General features: G+C 40.9%; 1 protein-coding gene across 4 annotated transcripts in view; it reads right to left on the bottom strand.

Moving 5' to 3' along the window:
- PSIP1 (PC4 and SFRS1 interacting protein 1) overlaps positions 1 to 20,011 on the bottom strand; it is a 184,147-nt gene that overhangs the window by 126,004 nt on the left and 38,132 nt on the right. For all 4 annotated transcript variants that reach the window (XM_030194150.1, XM_030194152.1, XM_030194151.1 and 1 more), the window contains exon 3: positions 15,777 to 15,853. In XM_030194150.1, coding sequence (XP_030050010.1) covers positions 15,777 to 15,853 — 77 coding nt within the window. The remainder of the gene's footprint in view (positions 1 to 15,776; positions 15,854 to 20,011) is intronic.

Raw genomic sequence — 20,011 nt, 5'->3', positions numbered from 1 at the left:
AATTTTCTCAGGAGTCTCTCATGAGGGACTTTGTCAAATGCTTTCTGAAAATCTAGATACATTACATCAAACGGCTCACCTTTATTCACATGCTTATTCATGTATTGAAAGAAATGAAACAGATTGGTGATGCTAGACTTTCCTTGGCTGAACCCATGTTGACTCTGTCCCATTTAACCATGTTTGTCTATGTGTTCAGTGATTTTATTCCTTACAATAGTTTCCACTATTTTGCCTGGCACTTTCTGACTTACTGGTCTGTAACTTCTTGAATCAACCCTAGATCCCTTATTAAAAATAGGCATCACACTGCCCAACCCTCCAATCTTCAGGTATTACCGACCATTTTAATGACAGGTTACAGATCAGTAACAACATTTATATTTGAGTTCTTCCAGTACCCTGGGGTGCATAACATCTGGTGCAGGTGATTTATTATTCTTTAATTTGTCAGTTTGGCTCAGTACATCTTCCAGGTTCACAGAGATTTATTTTAGCTGCTCTGCATTGTCACCCTTGAAAACCATCTCTGGTACAGGTAAATCTCTTATATCTTCTTCAGTACAGACCGACTCAGAGAGTTCATTCAGCCTCTCTGCTATGGCCCTGTCCTCCCTGAGTGCCCCCTTTCCTCCTGGATGATATATCGGTCCCATGGATTCCCTCATAGGCTTTCTGCTTCTGATATAACTGAAAAAGTTATTACGTGAGTTTTTGCCACCAAGGCAAGTTTCTCTTCATATTCTCTTTTGGACTTCTTTATCAATGTTTTGCATCTAACTTCCCAGTGCTTATGTTGCTTTTTATTTTCTTCATTCAGATCTTTTTCCATATTCTGAAAGATGTTCTTTTGGCTCTAACAGCCTCTTTCACTTCTCCCTTTAACCATGCTGGCTGTCATTTGAACTTTTTTTTATCTTTATTACTACATGGAATACATCAGGTCTGGGCTTCCAAAATGGTATTTTTAAAAGACTTCCATAACTGATTTTAAACTGCTAACCTTTCAGCTTTTTTTTAAACCATTTTTTTATATCTGTTTATTGAATTTCAAAAATGAACAACTGGCTACAAGCCAACACTAGGCATATTACATCAGAATAGAAACATCAAATCGCTCGATTGTTGTTTACATCTTGTATTTTTCTCCTTTCCTCCCCCCCCCCCCCTTCCCTTTATCCCACCTCCCTCCCACCTCAGATATATGTTATCCTGCCTCCTTACAATCCTTTCCACTTTTCATAGTATTCCCATATTTTTTGAAACTTTTGCATCTGCCCCTTTCGCAAAGCTGTCAATTTCGACATTTGGTACAGGTAATGTAGTCTACTCTCCACCACCTGCATAGTGGGGGTCTCCTTCTGTTTCCATGCCCTTGCCAGCGCCAATTTTGCTGCGCCAAAAACATGGATGACCAACTTATGACTGTGTATGGGGCTCATTCGAGGCCGCATATGTAGTAAACAGTTTTCAGCCCGTCTTGGATAGGTGATCTCAGTCATGTCCCTCACCCTGCCCAGAACCTCCGTCCAATACACTTGTACCTTTGGGCACTCCCACCAAATATTCCAGAATGTTCCTCTCCCTCCACATTCCCTCCAACAATCTACTGATAATTGCGGGCAAAACTTCTGTAGACGAACCGGGGTATAATACCACCAGTAGAAGATCTTATAACCATTTTCAACTAGTGACTGGGCGATGGAGGGCTTCAATAAGTGCCTATGGCTGCTAGCCCACCAGTCTTCTACATATTTGGTCTGTAACTCCGTCTCCCACTTTCCGGTATAAAAATCCTGTGGGGAGGAGAGCAGTAACAGTGCTCTATATAGCTGAGTTATGCCACCTCTGCCCCCTCCCTGTCCCACAGCTCTTTCCAATTGAGTTTCGGCCAACTTTTTAAACCATTTTCCTCATTTTATCATAGCTGCCCTTTTGAAAATTAAAAGCTGCTACAGTATATTTCCTTAGCAACTGCACTCCAGTTATTAAGTCAAATTTGATCATGTTATGATCACTGTTTCCCAGCGAGCCTAACACTGTTACCTCATGTATTAAGTCTTCCATTCCACTAAGGACTATCTAAAATAGCTCCCCTTCTTGTCGGTTCCTGAACAAGTTGCTCCAAGAAGCAATCAGTTATTACGTCTAGGAATTTTACCTCTCTAGCATTCCCTGATGTGGCATTTAACCAGACAATATCAGGGTAACTGAAATCACCCATTATTATACTGTTGCCAAATTTGTCAGCTTTTCTAATTTCATCATCTGTCTGATCGTTCACGCCTGGCAGACAGTAGTATAGCCCTATGCTATGTACTTTTCCTTCACACATGGAATTTCTATCCATAAAGATTCCACATTGCTGTTTCATACAGAATTTTTATTTTGACTCAATTCCCTCTAACATACAGCACAACCTCTCCACTCCAATTTGATCACTGCGATATAATTTGTACCCTGGTTAACACAGTGTCCCCACTGAGTGCCCTCCTTCCACCAGGTCTCTGAGATACCAATTATATCTACCTCTTCATTTAGTGCTATGAACTCTTTTTTTTTTTTTTAGGCTTCTAGCATTTGTATATAGACACTTCAAAATATATATATTTTTTGACATATAATTTTATTTTTTTATTTGTTACATTTGTATCCTACATTTTCCCACCTATTTGCAGGCTCAATGTGGCTTACATAGTATCGTAAAGGCGACCGCCAATTCCTGTATGAATAAATACAGAGTGATATAGTGGTAGAATAAAGTTCATGTGTGACAGACGCATTAGGGAATCGTAAAGGGGAAGAGTTAATTTATGTCCAGTACTAGCTTTGGTTTCGTTGTGTTGCAGTTGTTCAAGCATTTAAGTTGGGTTGGTGGGGCATGCCTTTCAGGTTGGTTTTTAGTAATTTCCGGAAGTTTAGGTGGTCATAAGTTGTGTTCACGGCGTTAGGTAATGCGTTCCATAGTTGTGTGCTTATGTAGGAGAAGCTGGATACATAAGTTGATTTGTATTTGAGTCCTTTGCAGCTTGGGTAGTGGAGATTTAGGTTTGATCGTATTGAACCTGTTGTGTTTCTAGGTGGTAGGTCTATGAGGTCTGTCATGTATCCTGGGGCTGCGCCGTAGATAATTTTATGAACCTGCTTAGAAGTTGACAGGGATAATTTGAAACCTTTGCTCTGTTCTACTCTTAAACACTCCTGGCTTTCTCTCACCTTCTTTGAAACTTCTCTATTGGGATTCCCTAAATGTTGTATTGTAACAGTATATTCCAAGGATACCTCACTCCAAACCATGAACTCCTGAGCGACTGTCAGATCCCTCTCCCCCCCCCCCCCCCCCCCCCCCCACAATTCTAATTTAAAAGCTACTCTATCTCCTTTTTAAATGTTAGTGCCAGCAGAGCCTGGTTCCATCCCAGTTAAGGAATGGAGCCTACTCCAAAAGGATGAATTCCCTTCCCCAGAATGTTGCCAGTTTCTAATAAATCTAAATCCCTCCTCTATGTACTATTGTCTCATCCATGCATTGAGACTACGAAGCTCTGCCTGCCTCTAGGATCCTATGCATCTAATGGGGGCACTTCTTTCTACCCAAGAGCCTAAATTTGGCTTCCAGAACATTCCTTCCACACTTTCCTATGTCGTTGGAAAAGAAGAAAAGGATAGTGATGTAGTAGTGTCCACTTGGCCAGGATAAACAGACAGATACAGAAATGTTGTCTGAAATTAGGGAGGCTAACAAACCGGGAAACACAATAATAATGGATGATTTTGATTACCCCAATATTGGCTGGGTAAATGTAACAACAAAAACAGAGAGGGTCCAAACGTACACAGAGCAAAGTAATACACAAAAAAAAAAAAAGCACAAAAGAGCCACAGAACTGGAACAATGATATAATCTTTAACAGACTGGACCCGACATGGGCTATGTTTTGGCACACAACAGAAATAAAACATACAAAATAAGATATAAAAAATGAACAAGTTTACATACTGCTTAATATATAGATTAAAGTACATATATAATGTCAATGGTTACAACCATGCACATAGATATTGTGAACAGTCATAAATATCTGTATGTGTTCATGCAAAACGTGTAACAAATGTGATAACAATAATACATTATGGTATCCAATAAGCATTGTATAAGAACAGTGGGTAATTTAATGTTAAGGAACTTTGTGTGTGTAGTGAACTGTTAAATAATGAGTGCTAGCGTGTTTACAGATGAAGTGATAAAATGATCTTCATTCACTGTGAAAATACATGCGTATATGTGAAAGCCATGGATTCATGGTAAGAAAAGCATGATGAACATGCCTCACTGAATTATTTCAAGGCTGCATTTATTTGATTGAGCGCCTAAAGACAAGCCATCAAAGCGATTTACATACACAAAAGAAAAGAAATACATATCTATAGGAAAGGACAAATAGCAAATTGCTGAATTCCAACAGAGCCCCAAGGAAGAAAGTAGTCTATGTGCAGTATAGCCAAGTTCATGTATTAAAAACTATACAAAAAAAAGCACCTTCAATTTAGTTTTAAACACTGGAAGAGAGCTCTCTAAGCACACTGATTGCGGGAGGGAATTCCACAATGTCGGAGCAGCTACACTGAACATGGATTTCTGGACAGTAACTAATGGTACCTCCCTGACTGAGGGAACAGTCAAAAAATGTTGCTGACTGGAAAGCAAAGTCCGAGATGGAACATATGGCAAAAGATGTGAAGACAAAAATAAAGGTGACACTGAAAGCAGGATCTTAAAAATCAGTAACACAATCTTATATGAAATACAATGTTCCATTTTCAAAAATGGTGTTATATAATCAAACTTCTTAGTGTTTAAAAGTAGTTTGACCAGACCACTAAATTTTCAATGGTTCACAGCCGCTTGATCTCCCTCTGGTCAACACCCTTCAAGAGTACATTGCAATAATCCAAGTGGGTGACAAAAGGCATGTTAGAGAACAAGCCGAACTGATCTTATTTGCCTTAGGTGAAAAAAACAACACCACACTACTAATGACGCGTGTGGTCTGAAAGAAAGATTAGAATCTAAAATGACACCTAGTACGTTAACACTATTATTGACTTGCAGAATGTTTGTTCCCAAGTTAAGGACTGGTCATATGGGGCATGATTGACCTCTAGAGAATACCTGAAAGCGTCTTTTCCACATTAAGTAACAATTTGTGAGTTTTAAGCAAGGCCTCAATCTGCAACAGTTTAGCTGCGATACAAGTCAAAGAAGAGGAATCTACCATCACTGGAGAAGCAAGGATTTGGACACCAACATAAATATAAGATGTCAACCCCAAGGATTGAATTAAAGAAGCCAGTGGGGAAAGGTAGATATTAAACAACATGGGCACTAAGAGAGATTCCTGAAGGACTCCACAAGGAAATTCAAAAGAAGTTAAGACTTAGTTTGCCAGGTAACACAATATGTCCTACCAAAAAAGTAGGATAGAAACCATTGAAGTATGTACTCAGTAATCCAATGTCCATAAGATGGACTACAAATCTGTCCTAAGATGTGAACGGAAGCCCATTTAGTTAGGATATAAAATTGCATGTGATTCCACATACACAATTGGGGAGGGGGGTGTAAAGAGGGGAGATGAATTTAATATACTGAACATAGCAGTTAGAGCATTGTTCCTTTCAAGTTTCTACACTGCAGAAGCAGAAACTGCTTTTCCTACAGAAATGCATTAGGCTGTTCTAATTTGACTCATTTTTAAACTCAGTTTGTCTTTTCACCAGTTTTGCTGCCAATACCTAGTCCATTAACATTTATGGAGCATTATTTTGCTCCTACACAGGCAGAATTTCTCAATCCCTTATGCATAAAATTTCTTTCTAACATCCATTGAATAGAAAGGAATAACAATGGGGGCTGGTTTTGGCTCATAGTTTGTAGTTCGCCCAAACACTGTCTAGAGACTTGTAGCTAAAATTTAATGTTAAAAAATGTAGTCCCTTTTCTTAACTGTCAAAACCTTTCTAATAATGTGGTCAGATGAACAAGAGAAAGCTCTTGATATAGAATTTAATCTTACTGAATTTCTTGAATCATCTCAGGATATCACTACTACAAACAGGGCTTAATTTGTGCTGGAATGGGGCGCCCACCCACCGACTCTCCCCTTCCTTTCTTCTCCCCAGTCAACAATCCAGAATCTCCCCATGTCTCTCAAACACCCTCCCCCTTGGGGTGCACCTTTTAAACATTTTTGCTTGTAGAGGCTGCCGGCAGCAAGCAGCACTTCATAACCGCTGCTCGCACTGTCCCCACATACATAGGAAGCATCAGAGAAGGCTGTGCGAAGGGCGAAAGCAGCATATATGAAGTGCTACTCGCTGTTGGCATCCTCTACAAGCAAAACACTTTTAAAAGGTACACTGGGAGGGGGGTTTAGAGGGCAGCTGACGAGGGAATCACTGACTGTGTAGGAGACAGGAAAAACAAATGCTGGAGCACTACTAAGGGGGAGGGAGAGAAAGAGAAATGCTGGAGCACTAGGGGAGGGGGGAGAAAGAAAGAGAAATACTGGAGCACTGGGAGGGGAGGAGAGAAATGCTAGATGCTAGATCACTGAGGAGGGAAGAAGGAGAAATGATGAACAGGGAGGAGAGGGCAAAATGAAAGACAAAGGGATGCAAGAGACAGTGATATTCTGGATGTAAAGTGGGAATGAGTGGGGAGATGATGATTAGGGGGGAGGAAAAGAAAGGGACAGACAGGAGATGCTGACAATGGGGAGAGAGAGGGGGGGAGAAGCCGCACACTACTTCAGATAAGGGACAAAGATGCTAGGCTACTAATGGGGGGGTGATAGAAAGGGAAGATATTTGAATACTAGAGGGCGGAAATGGGAGGGGACACGTTGGGATATAAAGGTGAGGGTGAAGAGGAGAAAGAGAGGAGATGCTCAGCCTTCATAGCTGGAGGGAGGAGAGATGCTGAACATGATGGAACCATGTGGGAGAAGCCATGGGAGGCTGTCAAGGAGATGAGTGAGAGGAGGATGGTGAGTACAGAGGGTGAAAATGTGGTAATGGTAAGTGGGTGATAGAAGGGAATAGGAAACTGGGGAAGGAGCGAGAGCAGAAATGGGAGAGCTAGGGACTGAGAATAGAAGATGGAAAGTAAAAAGGAGGTAGAGAACTGGAGGGTGAGAGAACGTGAATATTTGAATGGAGGAAGGAAAGAAAAGGAGGAAAGAACTAAAAGGGGAAAACCTATATGTCAGAGATAGATGTGAGGAAACAGAAGGCAAGAGAAGCAAGGAGAAAGAACAAATGGACAGTAGCCACTGGAAAAGGAGTTAGCAGAAGACGGACAGGAAAGCAGAAGAGAGAAACTCACTGGCACCAATATAATTGGAAAAATAAAAATGCCTAGATAACAAAGGCAGAAAAAAGTGTTATTCTGAATTTATGAAGTGTAATATGTTAGTTCTGGGAAATTTGCATAGCAGATGTCCTCGTATTTGTTCAGTACAAGAGGAAATCAGTTTGGTTTTCTCCCCCTACGTTTGTGATAAATGCCAATTTTGACTTCTGGGGGTTACCAGTTCAGTTTTTGTTTACACATTTCTACTTCTAAGTTGTGATCTGTATTTGGTGAGGGATCATAGGCAACAACATTTCAAAATGATTGGGCATGCCAAACACAATACAAATACCCACCCCCCCTCCCTGGACAAAGTGAATAGCTTGCTCAATACTGGGGGCATAGAGCTGGCTCTTATGTGGCTGTGACCAAGGTGCAGTATTCTGTTTGAATGTAGCTTTACCAGTAGTAGGTGTACTTGTGCTGTAGAGCCCAGTGTAATATTTGTAGTGCTGCCTATATAGGTAGGATTCTTGCTGTTTTAATCTTAGGAATTAGTGCTACTGTTGTATGACAGGTTTGCTACATTTATGCCGAATTGGGATTTTTTTCCGATTTTGTATTTCACAGTGTGCCTGATAATGGAGAGATTTGTTGCTATTGCTCAGATGAACATGAGAATTACAATATTTTTTTGTACGGTAACTTCCAAGGAGACATGTCCTACCCGTAGTTTGGGGAAGGGGGTGGAAAGAGGTTGGATTCTTGTGGATGCAGAGCATGTTTACATTTAACTCATAAGAACTGCTAGACTGTCAGACCAAATGTCCTTGAACTATTTATGTTTACAGAATTAACAATATCTTTTACTGTTTTCATTTTTCAAGTATGCAGATATAAAATCAGTTAATGTTAAATTACACAATTTTTGCCCTTGATTATACGTTTACGTATTCGAAGAGATAAGAGTGGTCACATTTATAAATGACATAACATTTTATAATGCTGTGCAGTTTTCCTACATCCCCATCAACTATTCTTTCATACCACCAGGCTGCCAAAAATTTCTGTGGAGAGCACTCTGGCATCAAATGTGTAAATATTGAGAAAAACACTTCTTAGCCCACAACTTAATGACCTAAGAAAAACACTTCTTAGTCCATAATGTTGCAAAACTGTACTACTGTTGGTAATATTCTTTAATTCTTTTTTAAATTAAATACCTACGTTTTCCAAGTATATGTGCATACCAGCTTCCTTTCTAGCCACAAATGAAGAAGTGTGCGTGTAGGAGTAAGTTCACTTCTGGTCCTAGCCCTGCCCCAAGTTCTTTTTTATTGCCAACAAATTAAGCCCCGACTACAAGTGCTCCTAGCTTCTCATGCTTGCAACAAAAGCGGTATAGAAAATGTAATAAACGATAAACAAGATCATTGTTATGGAGGCTTATTTTTAAAATGAAAGATTTACAATTCTGAGGTCAGAAGTTTCAAAGGTTTCCTAATCTGGCTCATTCCGTTCAGGCAAAAAGAAGCCGGGTAGGAATGTCCTTCCACAGCGGTCAAGCAATCAACAAACAGGGTAGAAGGATGTTCCAAAGAAAGAACACACGTCAGATGTCTTCCAGAAGGTTTATTCTTCTTAACATGTGTCACTTGGACCCGACACGGTCCGTGTTTTGGCTATAAGCCTTCTTCAGGGGTCACAGCTCAGAATATGTGACCATGGGGAACTTGAAAAAAAAAAACTGCTGATTGGAGTCAAAGAAACAATCTTGAGATTACACACATCTGGATTTTCTCAGTAGGAGCAGACAAACTCAACTCAGTTCCTTGGATTTGGCCATTCAGCCTCTCTGGGTATGCCTTTCCTTTATGTCATGTTTGCTAGTAACTGGAAAACACCTCAACATATATAGTTTCCCACAATTATTGCACTGCATCATATATATTAGGCTCAAGAAGAAGTATAAATGTGAGTCTTTCATGCTGAATATATTCCTATGTGGGTAACAATAGGATCCTGTGATATCACTCCGTACACTGTGCCAGTACATACCCTGCAAAACTCTGTAGAATTTTCTTTAATTAAATCCAAAAAAGAAGAACAGGATCCTCACAAAAAGGACAGTACGGTACACAGTGCGGATAATCAGAGTTAGATGAACCAGGGTGGTGTATTGATGAGTACACAAGCATTACAGATCCATCACAAAATATAAATTTCTTCAACTGTACATCCACTGAATGAACAGCAAGCTCAATCATGCATAAAAGGAAAAATAATACTTGACATGGCTGTGTTTTGGTGTCGGTGCCTGCGTCAGGAATCACACAATTCAATTAAATGCATGGATGTTATAAATTTCCTCTATTTTGAAGTGATCTTAGTCAGCAGAGATAAAATCCTGTAATATTTGAAAAACTAAACGAGCAGCTTTGAACCCGAGTCTTTCTGCTATGGGAAGCCAGTGCAGTTTGTTAAGATGAGGTGAATACTAGTATAGTCTAGCAGCTGTGTTCTATATGATTTGCAGTTTTTTTTTCTCATATTCACACTGAATACCAAGAAATAGAACGTTACAGTAATCCAAGTGTTGTAGGACTAATATTTGGACTAGTAGTGCGAAGGCTTTTTGGTCGAAGAATAATCTGACTAGATGCAGCTGTCTCACTTTGAAGCATTTTCTTCCACAGCTGGTTAATATGGGAAGAGAAGGCAAGTGAAGAATCAAGCAAGATCCTAATTTGATTACTGTAAAATTCTATTTCTTGGTATTAAGTGTCAATATCAGAAAAAACTGCAAATCATACAGAATACAGCTACTAGACTAATATGCACTGGCTTCCCATAGCAGACAGACTCAGGTTAAAAGCTGCTTGTTTAGTTTTTCAAATCTTACAGGGTTTCAACTCTGAACTGATGACTAACCAGCTTATTTTCGAAAGAGAAAGACGCCCATATTTCGACCCAAATCGGGAGATGGGCGTCTTTCTCCCTTGGGCGCCCAAATCGGTATAATCAAAAGCCGATTTTGGGCGTCTTCAACTGCAATCTGTCGCGGAAACGTGCAAAGTTGACGGGGGCCTGTCGGAGGCGTGGTGAAGGCGGGACTGGGGCGTGTTTATCGACCAAGGTAAGATGGGCGCCCTCAGCCGATAATGGAAAAAAGAAAGGCGTTTTTAGCACAAATTTAGGTCACTTTTTTTGGACCCTTTTTTTTCATGAACAAGTTCCAAAAAAGTGCCTTAAATGACTACATGACCACCGGAGGGAATCGGGGATGACCATCCCTGACTCCCCCAGTGGTCACTAACTCCCTCCGACCAAAAAAAAACAACTTTAACAACTTTTTTTTCCAGCCTGTATGCCAGCCTCAGATGCCATACCCAGCTCCATCACAGCAGTATGCAGGTCCCTGGAGTAGTTGTTAGTGGGTGCAGTGGACTTCAGCCAGGTGGACCCAGGCCCATCCCCCCCCTACCTGTTACACTTGTGCTGGTAAATGGGAGCGCTCCAAACCACCCCCAAAACCCACTGTACCCACATCTAGGTGCCCCCCTTCAGCTATAAGTGCTATGATAATGGTGTAGAGTTGTGGGCAGTGGGTTTTGGGGGGGATTTGGGGGGAATTTTCCTTTTTTTTTTTTTTTTTTAAATTGTTACAAGTGCCCCCTAGGTGCCCGGTTGGTGTCCTGGCATGTGAGGGGGACCAGTGCACTACGATTCCTGGCCCCTCCCACAACCAAATGCCTTGGATGTGTTCGTTTTTGAGCTGGGCGCCTTCGGTTTCCATTATCACTGAAAAACGAAACCGCCCAGCTCAAATCCGCACAAATCCGGTGCATTTGCCCGGCACAAACCGTATTATCAAAAAAAAAAGATGGATGCCCATCTTTTTCGAAAATACGGTCTGTCCCGCCCCTTCATGTACCCGTTCTTGGAGATAGACGCCCATGGAGATGGGCGTTCGATTATGCCCCTCCACGCGTACTTCGCTATGTTTGGTCCAGTCTAACAGACTGAAAGAACAACTGATGTTAGCGTCACTGTTTCAAAAAGTGAATTGGAAATCAGAGGATTTTCAGTTCTCTATTCCCTGTACTTGGGAGTTAAAATATGGAACTCTCTAGCTATTGCCATCAGAACAGAAAACAGCTACCTTAGCTTCAGAAAGAGGCTAAAAGCCTTTCTGTGCCCAAAGACTGCTTCATAACAATCCACTGACTTCCATCTCCTAGTATCATCAATTATCCTTTGAACCCTGGAAACGGGATATTAGCGGTATACAAGAATTGATTTAATTTAATTTCACTGAAGCTTATGCATTATAATATCCATGCATTTGATTGGATTGTGCGACTCCTGACACAGGAGCAAACACCAAAACATGGCTGTGTTGTGTCCCCCCCCCCCCCAATTTATGCATGAATGAGCTCTTTCTTCATTCTATGAATGTACAATTGAAGAAATTATATTTTATGATAGATCTCTAATAAAGGAAGGGTTTTTTGCCATAAATGTTTGTGCACTCATCAATACACCACACTGGTTCATCTAACTCTGATTATCCCCACTGTTTGCTGCATTTTCTTTAGCTTCCATTTGCAATTAAGATGATTGACACAGAAAGAGTATTTTTTCTGTGATTCACTACCAATTGTAATCTTATGGTCTTCCAGTTTTCTGGCTCTGGATTTTGTATGATTATACATGGACAACCTGTCCATTGTTCTCCTCTTTGTAAGGCACAAGACTTTCCCTTGGGTGGTTTGAGATAAGACTGCTTTTGTGATGATGGAATTTAGAATTCAGTCAGAACTTTGAGGTGCTTACCCCCAAAGTATACACAGTGGTGATGTTTGTTTTAGCTATGCAGAATGGATTTTGTAAAGACTGGAGAACAGAGATGAGAACTGCACCTGTGGGTTGGGTTTTGCAACATGTAGCAACATCTGCACACAGATGAATAATGGAATGAGAAGGAGTATCAAACAGAAATGATGTTTCACTGACTACAATAAAGAATTCCTTAGACAAATGATTCATCACTTTGGCATGTACTACCAAAGATTAATGTGCCACAAAAATCTTTTTTCTCGGAAGTTTTTATGCTGAGAAATAGCAGTGAACAGAATCAGGAGAAACAGAAAGGCTCCACACTGGAAAAGCAGTGAAAACAAGGATATACTGTCTCTTATTTCCATGATTATTTAAATTATACAGCAATACAAATCATAAGAACAACTAAGGTGGAAGAGACCAAGAAATCGAATAAAGCAACAATTTACAAGATGTAGGTATTACAGTGACATGAAAAAGTGTTTTAACCTCCCTCTTCCTGAATTCCCCCATTATTGCATATACGCCACACTGAATGGTTTCTGATCTTTAAAGAAAGTGAAATAACACACAAAGGGAACCTGAGTATACAATTTTTAAAAATTACTAATTCATTTATTTAAGGAACAAAGTTATCCAACACCCACTGACACAGACAACAAAGGTTGTACCATTTAAAACATTAAGGGTTCCTTTTACTAAGTGGCAGTAAGCCCAACGCGGGCTTACCGCTCGCTATACAGGAAGTACCGCTGGGCTACCGCAGCAGCCTGGTGGTACTTCCCACCCCTAGCGTGCCATCATTTCCGGCACTACAAAAGTTTATTTATTTGTGTAGCGCTGGAGTGTACCCAGAGGTAATCGGGCAGTGCCGCATGCTGCTCAGTTACCGTTGGGTTAACACGTGAGCCCTAACAGCCACTAAGGGCTTCCCCACCCACCCCCCCACCCCCCACGAAATGGCCACGCGGCAAGGGCTTTACTTGCCGCACGGCCATTTCCTGTAGGAAAGTGAGACTTCCCTTTTACCAGCTGCTGTAAAAGAGGGCCTTGGTGCGCATGTAAAACACAAGCCGACGCCAGTGCTGGCCCCCTTTTGCCACAGCTTTGTAAAAGGGGCCCTAAGAGAATTCAAACTGGTTAATCACCAAGTGGACTGTGTGGGCTAGAACCATGGAACACACTGAATAAAGTGGCAGCTAATGCTGGGAAGGTAAAAAAAAACCCAAGATGTTACTATCAGACTCATTTTCAAAAGAGGTAGATGTCCAAAAAGTGACATAAGTCAGCATTTGGACGTTTATCTCACAGAAACGTCCAAATCAGTATTATCAAACCCTCTTTTTGGACGTCTTTCTCTGAAGTCTGTCAGAAAGATGTCCAAATCTCAAGGGGGCGTGCTAGGGGCATGTTCAAGGCGGGACTTAGGCATTCCTAAGACATGGTTGTCTTTCAGCAATAATGGAACAAAACAAAGATGTCCAAGACTAAGATGTTTTGAACTAGACCTGTGTTTTTATTATAAATAGCTGCAGTGGGAATTGAACCCACTTCCCCAGGATCAAGGTCTGCTGCACTAACCACTAGGCTACTCCTCTACTCCACACAAGAGGTGCCCCAAATGACCACTGGAGGGACTCGGAGATCGCCTCCCCTTACTCCCCCCCCCCAATCACAAAACATTTTTCCAAACAGCACTTTCAAAAGGAAAAGACAGACTTTTATTTTTGTAGAAAATTACCTTTCCTGTTCTGATTGTGGACGTTTTTTGTAAAACATCCAAATTCAGAGTTAGATGTCATATCCAAAAATGCCCTTTCTGCATTTGACTTGCCCAAAGTCACAAGGAGCAGCAGTGGGAATTTAACCCATGTTGCCAGGATCAAAGGCCACTCATTAAGCCACTCCTCCTCTGTTTTGGATGTCTTGCATTTGGACATTTTTTGTTCGAAAATGGACCCAAAAAAAAGATGCCCAAATCTCAAAACGTCCAAATCACAGGACATTCATAGTATTTTCGAACACAAAAAATAGACGTCCATCTTTTTTGAAAATGACCTTCTTGTCTGTTTGGAATTTGGACATTTTTGTAAAACGTCCAAATTCTGATTTAGATGTTTCTTTCAAAAATGCCCCTCTATGACTGCTAAATAATATGATAAAACCATAGCTTTTTCTAGTAATCATTTATGAATTTAAAGTTGAACTTAAGAGAATGAGAGGAAGAGAAAACATATGAAATGTGGTGTTGAAAATGACTTCTCAAGAATTCCACGACCAGCAGGGCTTTTATTAATCTCTGGTTTTAAATAGAGACCATGATGCTAAAGAGGAAATTGACACACTGTGACCATGTGCTACAGTCAAAAAAATTGAGAAAAAGATAATTATGCTTTCTAAAAAAAAAAAAAAAACCACAAACAGCTGGGCAAATGAGACATTATTTTCTTCATTGAACCATCGTGTCACCCTGTTTTTTTGTCTCTCTTTCCCCGTTTCCTTCTAATTTACAAATAATGATGATTTCTATCCCTTCTGGGTTGCATCACACACGCACCAACCGAAAATAAAACTGCCTGAAAGCTTTCGGCTGAAACTAAAAACAGCAGCCAAAATATATCACCTGACTTTGGACGAACCCAAACTCTCAAGTTTGGTTGTGTGAGTGACTGTTAATCAGTGCGGGCTGCTGGGAATTGTCAGAGCTTGCAGTCTGCATTCCTCTGCTAAACCCACAGTAATGAAAAGACCATATTTTACCTCCAAGCAAAATAGCCTCCCAACATATGAATTTAAAGTAATGAAACAGAAACTAAAAGCCATGGTGTTTTCACAGTGGCTGACTGTACCACATTCGGAGTGACAGCTGATGTCATAACTCTACAGAGAAGCTAATTTCTAAGGAACTTAACATCTAAATTTTACAGATTTAAATTCCAGCTAAAATGTATCAAAAGCATTTATTTGGAGCATTCTATTTACCATATAAACTATTGTGCAATATCATAACTGCATAACTCGCAATCTCAATACAGAACAAAAAATACAAAAAGTACCCCCCCCCCCCCCCCACACACACACAACCTTACAATTCCTGGCGGTCTAGTGGTGTAATCATGGCAGCCATTTTGAGAGCAGAGACAGAATGGACAGGAGTAACTGGGGATTCACTCCTGCCTCAACTACAACCTTAGACCACCAGGGATTGTAAGATAGGCCAAGGGAAATGGAGCAACTCCTGGTTGGGGGGGGGGGGGGGGGGAGCGATACATTTTCAGCTTCTACCAAAACCAGTTAATTTTTGGCCAGAACCGAAACCAGGCAGAAAAACTATTTTGGGACAGTTTTGGCACCGTAAACAAAACCCAAACCCAGGCGGTCTCTACACACACACACCCACACACTATATATATATATATATATATATATATATACACTAGGGGTAGAAAGAACTCCAAGAGCTATGACTGTTATTTTTTTTTTTGGAGGGGGGGGGGATTGGCTGGTTGCAAAAACTACAAAAAGGTCATTTAAAAATAAAATCATAATGAGAAAAATACATTAGGTTGCAAGGACTTACGTTTCATGAGTGCCGAAAAAAAATATGGGCATCTTATTGGTTGGAGGTTTCACTGCCCCATCAGGAACTTCATCAACCTGAGGACAAAAATTACAGTACTGCATTACTTGATCTATGATTAATGGCAGTCAGTAGTATTAGGGAGAATAATTGCTCTGCTATATTTAGTGAGAAATGCTGGCTGCTAAAAATGGATAATTGAAGCAAATTTCCCAAGCAGATATTTGACAAGGTGCGTTATTATTCATGTATTTTGTTACAATTATAGCACCTGGAATTCATAATAATCTACAACAGCCGAACATCAATTGAAACTTTTTTTCTAACTTTTTGCTTTGATAGAAGTGTACAAGGTGGACAATAAGACAGGTTAAAACAAAAAAATATTATAATTACAAGAATTAATGGAAAAAATCTATCCCTAGCTTCAAAACCCATCATTTTTCTCTACACCTTAGCCCCAAATTCGTTAAAATGCCACAATTCAAGGGCTTTAAGAAACTGAATAATTGGTCACCTTACCTAGAGAGCTTATACAGGAATGGGAATCGCAGGAACCCCGAGGAACTTGTGGGATTCCTGTGCGGATGGAAGATGTTGCCACAGGACTCCCACAGGAGTGTAGTTAAAACTTCTGGTGACACCAGAATGAGGCTTGGAATGCCCAGAGAGGCAGCCAGAACACCACACTGAGGTTTAGAAAACTCACTGTTTACCAGTGAATACCACCCAAAAAATCATGGGAGGCTATTAGGGTCGGGAGGAAACGGAAGATTGTGAGCAAGCAAGTAATAGTGTTGGGAGGTGGTGGAGATGAAAACGGTAATGGAATTCAAACATGCATGGGATAAACACAAAGGAATCCTGTTTAGAAGGAATGGCTCCACGGAACCTTAGCGGAGATTGGGTGGCGATGCCGGTAATTGGGAAACAAAATGGGAGCTGGGCAGACTTCTACGGTCTATGCCCTGAACATGACTAAATAAATAGGGATGGGCTGGAGTGTAAATTTTAAGGGGCTTCGACGTTAGCTTCAGAACTTAGTACAAGAACAGTGCTGGGCAGACTTCTACAGTCTGTGCCCTGAGAAAGGCAAGGACAAATCAAATTCTGGTATACAGTATCACATACCATGTAAATGAGTTTATCTTGTTGGGCAGGCTGGATGGACCGTACAGGTCTTTATCTGACGTCATTTACTATGTTACTATATGTATGACTCCTGCAGGTTAGGGATGGAGAAGATTAATTGCGGGGATGAGTGGGGGTGGAATAGATCTTAGCAGGCATTGGTGGGTATGAGTTAGATTCCAGTCAGGCAGGTGGGGATGGGTAAAATTTCTGTCTAATCTGTGCAACTCTCTAATCTTAACCCCTGAGGTTGCTTATTCTAATATCCAAGGACTGCACCTGAAAAACGTTTCCTCTTGCAAGGTTTTTAATCTAAAAGCTCAAGACCCGATAATTAATATAATTTTGTAAGTAATTAAACCATAGCTGCAGTGTGGCTATTTCTGTATTTATTCTTGTAATTATCAATGACTCATACTGTGATAGGCCTGAAATGTTAAATAAGTTTAAATTTTAATCTAAAGCTTCATAGGCCTTTAATAAAAGGGAGGGGGTGTCGCCCCTTTTGCCAACGTCCGAATCCTTTACAACCTGCACTACTGTTGTGGTCTTAAACTAGAATGGTCAAGGCAGCCTAGTACTAGTTGCAAATGGTACAGCAAATCCAATGTCCAATGGTGTTACCTGAGAGTCTAACATGAGAGTAGAGAGCTGCACGGGAGTAGGGATAGCAGGATTCCTGTAGGTACCGCAGGAATCCCAGGGGTATCCCCTCCATGTCTGTGGGGATCCCGCAGGGCTGGATCCGGGTCTGTGGGAATCTCGTGGGGATGGACCTAGATCTTGCGGGATCCCAAGGAAGTGCCTTTCCTCTCCCGAGCGCAGAGTGCCCTCTGGTCAAATACCTCAAGGTACCCTGGTGGTCTAGTGGCTTCATTAGGACAGGAAAGATTCCTACTCTTTCCTGCCCAGTACTGCGGCGCTGATCCTCTCCTCTGTGCTCTTTCAACATGGCTGCTGAGATTTCCACTGAAGTCTCACGAGGCCGCTGCTGGAAGTCTCGGCAGCCATGTTAAAAAAAGCACAGAGGGTACCGAGCAGGAAAGTGTGGGAATCTTTCCTGTCCTAAAGAAGCCATTAGATCACCAGGCTGCCTCGAGCTATGTTTTGGGGTGGCACCCAGGGTTGGAGGGGAAGTAAAAGGTTGAGTGTTTCTCCTTCCTTGTAACGGCACCATTGCTGTACACTCAAAACAAAGTGAGTGAGCCTATGAGCTGCTGTATCCACATTGTCGCTCGTTGTTGGTGGCATTTTTATTTAATCACCCTTATATTTTTACATGCCGACTTGTGCAGCATATGGATGTACACAGAGGAAGTATAATGACGGAATTACCTTTCTTAGGTAGAGTAGTAATTTGTTAAAAATCGTAATCAGTTGGAGGGGCTGATTATAGGAACACCCTAGCATGTGTTATATTCATGCAGAGATTTTTTTCTCCTGGTAAAGGGCCACTAAAACAGACATCATGTTATGAGAATCAGGTGCTCAACATTCAGAGTTTCTATTTATCAATTTACTTATTTGTGACATTTATAACCCATATTAAACATGAATTAAGTTGAAACCTGGGAGCATTAAAAAAATTTTTTTCCCCTGTGCCTACATTAAAAGAAAAAGATGGCATGTGGGAACTTGCTTCTTTTGTTTTATGAACTGCAGTGGTATATTATAAAAATGCACTTGGCTTTTTTATTACTATTTTCTCACAGAAAGGTATTGAATAATTAGAAAAGGGCTTCCTTTATGCAGAAGTTTTGTCCAGCATCAGTCTAAATGTGGTAACATTGTCCAGTTCAGAACACTATTAGCTGCCAAGTTCATACAAAGTTAAATATGTTCAGTAGAAAATAAATCTGTTGCCCCAGGCTGCTTGCTATGTGAATACTGCATTAGAGAATGGCACGGGGACCCGCAGTAACCGCGGGGATGGGGACGGGGGACAGATCCCAAGGGGAAGGGGACAAACTTTGTCCCCGTGTCATTTTCTACTTTGAAGCCTGTTAATGAACTGGACAGTTATTTATGTTTGAGTGATGCAGACAACAATATTTTGATTTTTTGCATGGAGGATCCTGTACATCCTGCTATCAGCACATCTTCTGAGAAGACATCTTCTATTGCAGCAGGAAGGACTGTGGAAGGCAGGAGAACTAGACTGAATCCTGAGATTGTTGATTTCTTATTCATCCACAGATTTAAAAATCATAGCAGTGCTTCATTGGGCATATTTCTCCCCTCTACGGCATACAGAATGGGTTGTATTTTGTACTCCTGGACATTTAAACAGGGTGGATTAGGATTCCTTGGGGTAGCAGAAAATCAACTATTGTTGGGGTTGAAAGGGTAGAGGGTGATGGTGAGGAGACTTATTATAGATGCTCGCTATTATTGTTTTCTATTTGTAATTTATACACAATAATTGCACAGCATATTGTTCCTTTTCATACTTTAATAAAAAGATTTAAATATAAAATCATAATAGTTTGAGCCTTCTGCAGATGAGGACAGAACCCATGGGGATGGGGTGGGGATAGGATGAGGACGGAGACAGGGCCTGTGGGGACAGAACCCACGGGGATAAGGCGGGGACAAGCTCTGTCCCCGTGTCATTCTCTATACTGCTCAAAAAAAATCCGCAATCAAGCGGAGAACTCGAACGCCCCACGGGAAAACACAGATATAGGTAAAAAGTGGGATGTTTCACCACGGAAATCCTGGAGACAATATCATAAAAACTTCTTTATTGAAGAAAAGACTCGACACAACTGTTGTGTTTCGGCCTACAGGCCTGCATCAGGAGTCTCCCGCTGTGACGTAGCGTATATGAATCTGAAATGCCTGAAACACGATTTGGTCCGTGTGACAAACCAAACGTGACCCGCTACGGACAAGCTTACCACGAAAGGTCTTTTTCAAGACCACTTTTGTAATATAGCCAATCACTTTACTTTGTGTCGAGTCTTTTCTTCAATAAAGAAGTTTTTATGATATTGTCTCCAGGATTTGTATTTCCGTGGTCAAACATCCCACTTTTTACCTATATTCTCTATACTGCACCAAGTATTACATATTAAGGGCATTTGCTTTAAACTTTGTTTTAA

This window comes from Microcaecilia unicolor, chromosome 2 (assembly GCF_901765095.1).
Source record: "Microcaecilia unicolor chromosome 2, aMicUni1.1, whole genome shotgun sequence".
Lineage (NCBI taxonomy): Eukaryota > Metazoa > Chordata > Amphibia > Gymnophiona > Siphonopidae > Microcaecilia > Microcaecilia unicolor.
This window is presented reverse-complemented; position numbering and strand designations above follow the sequence as displayed.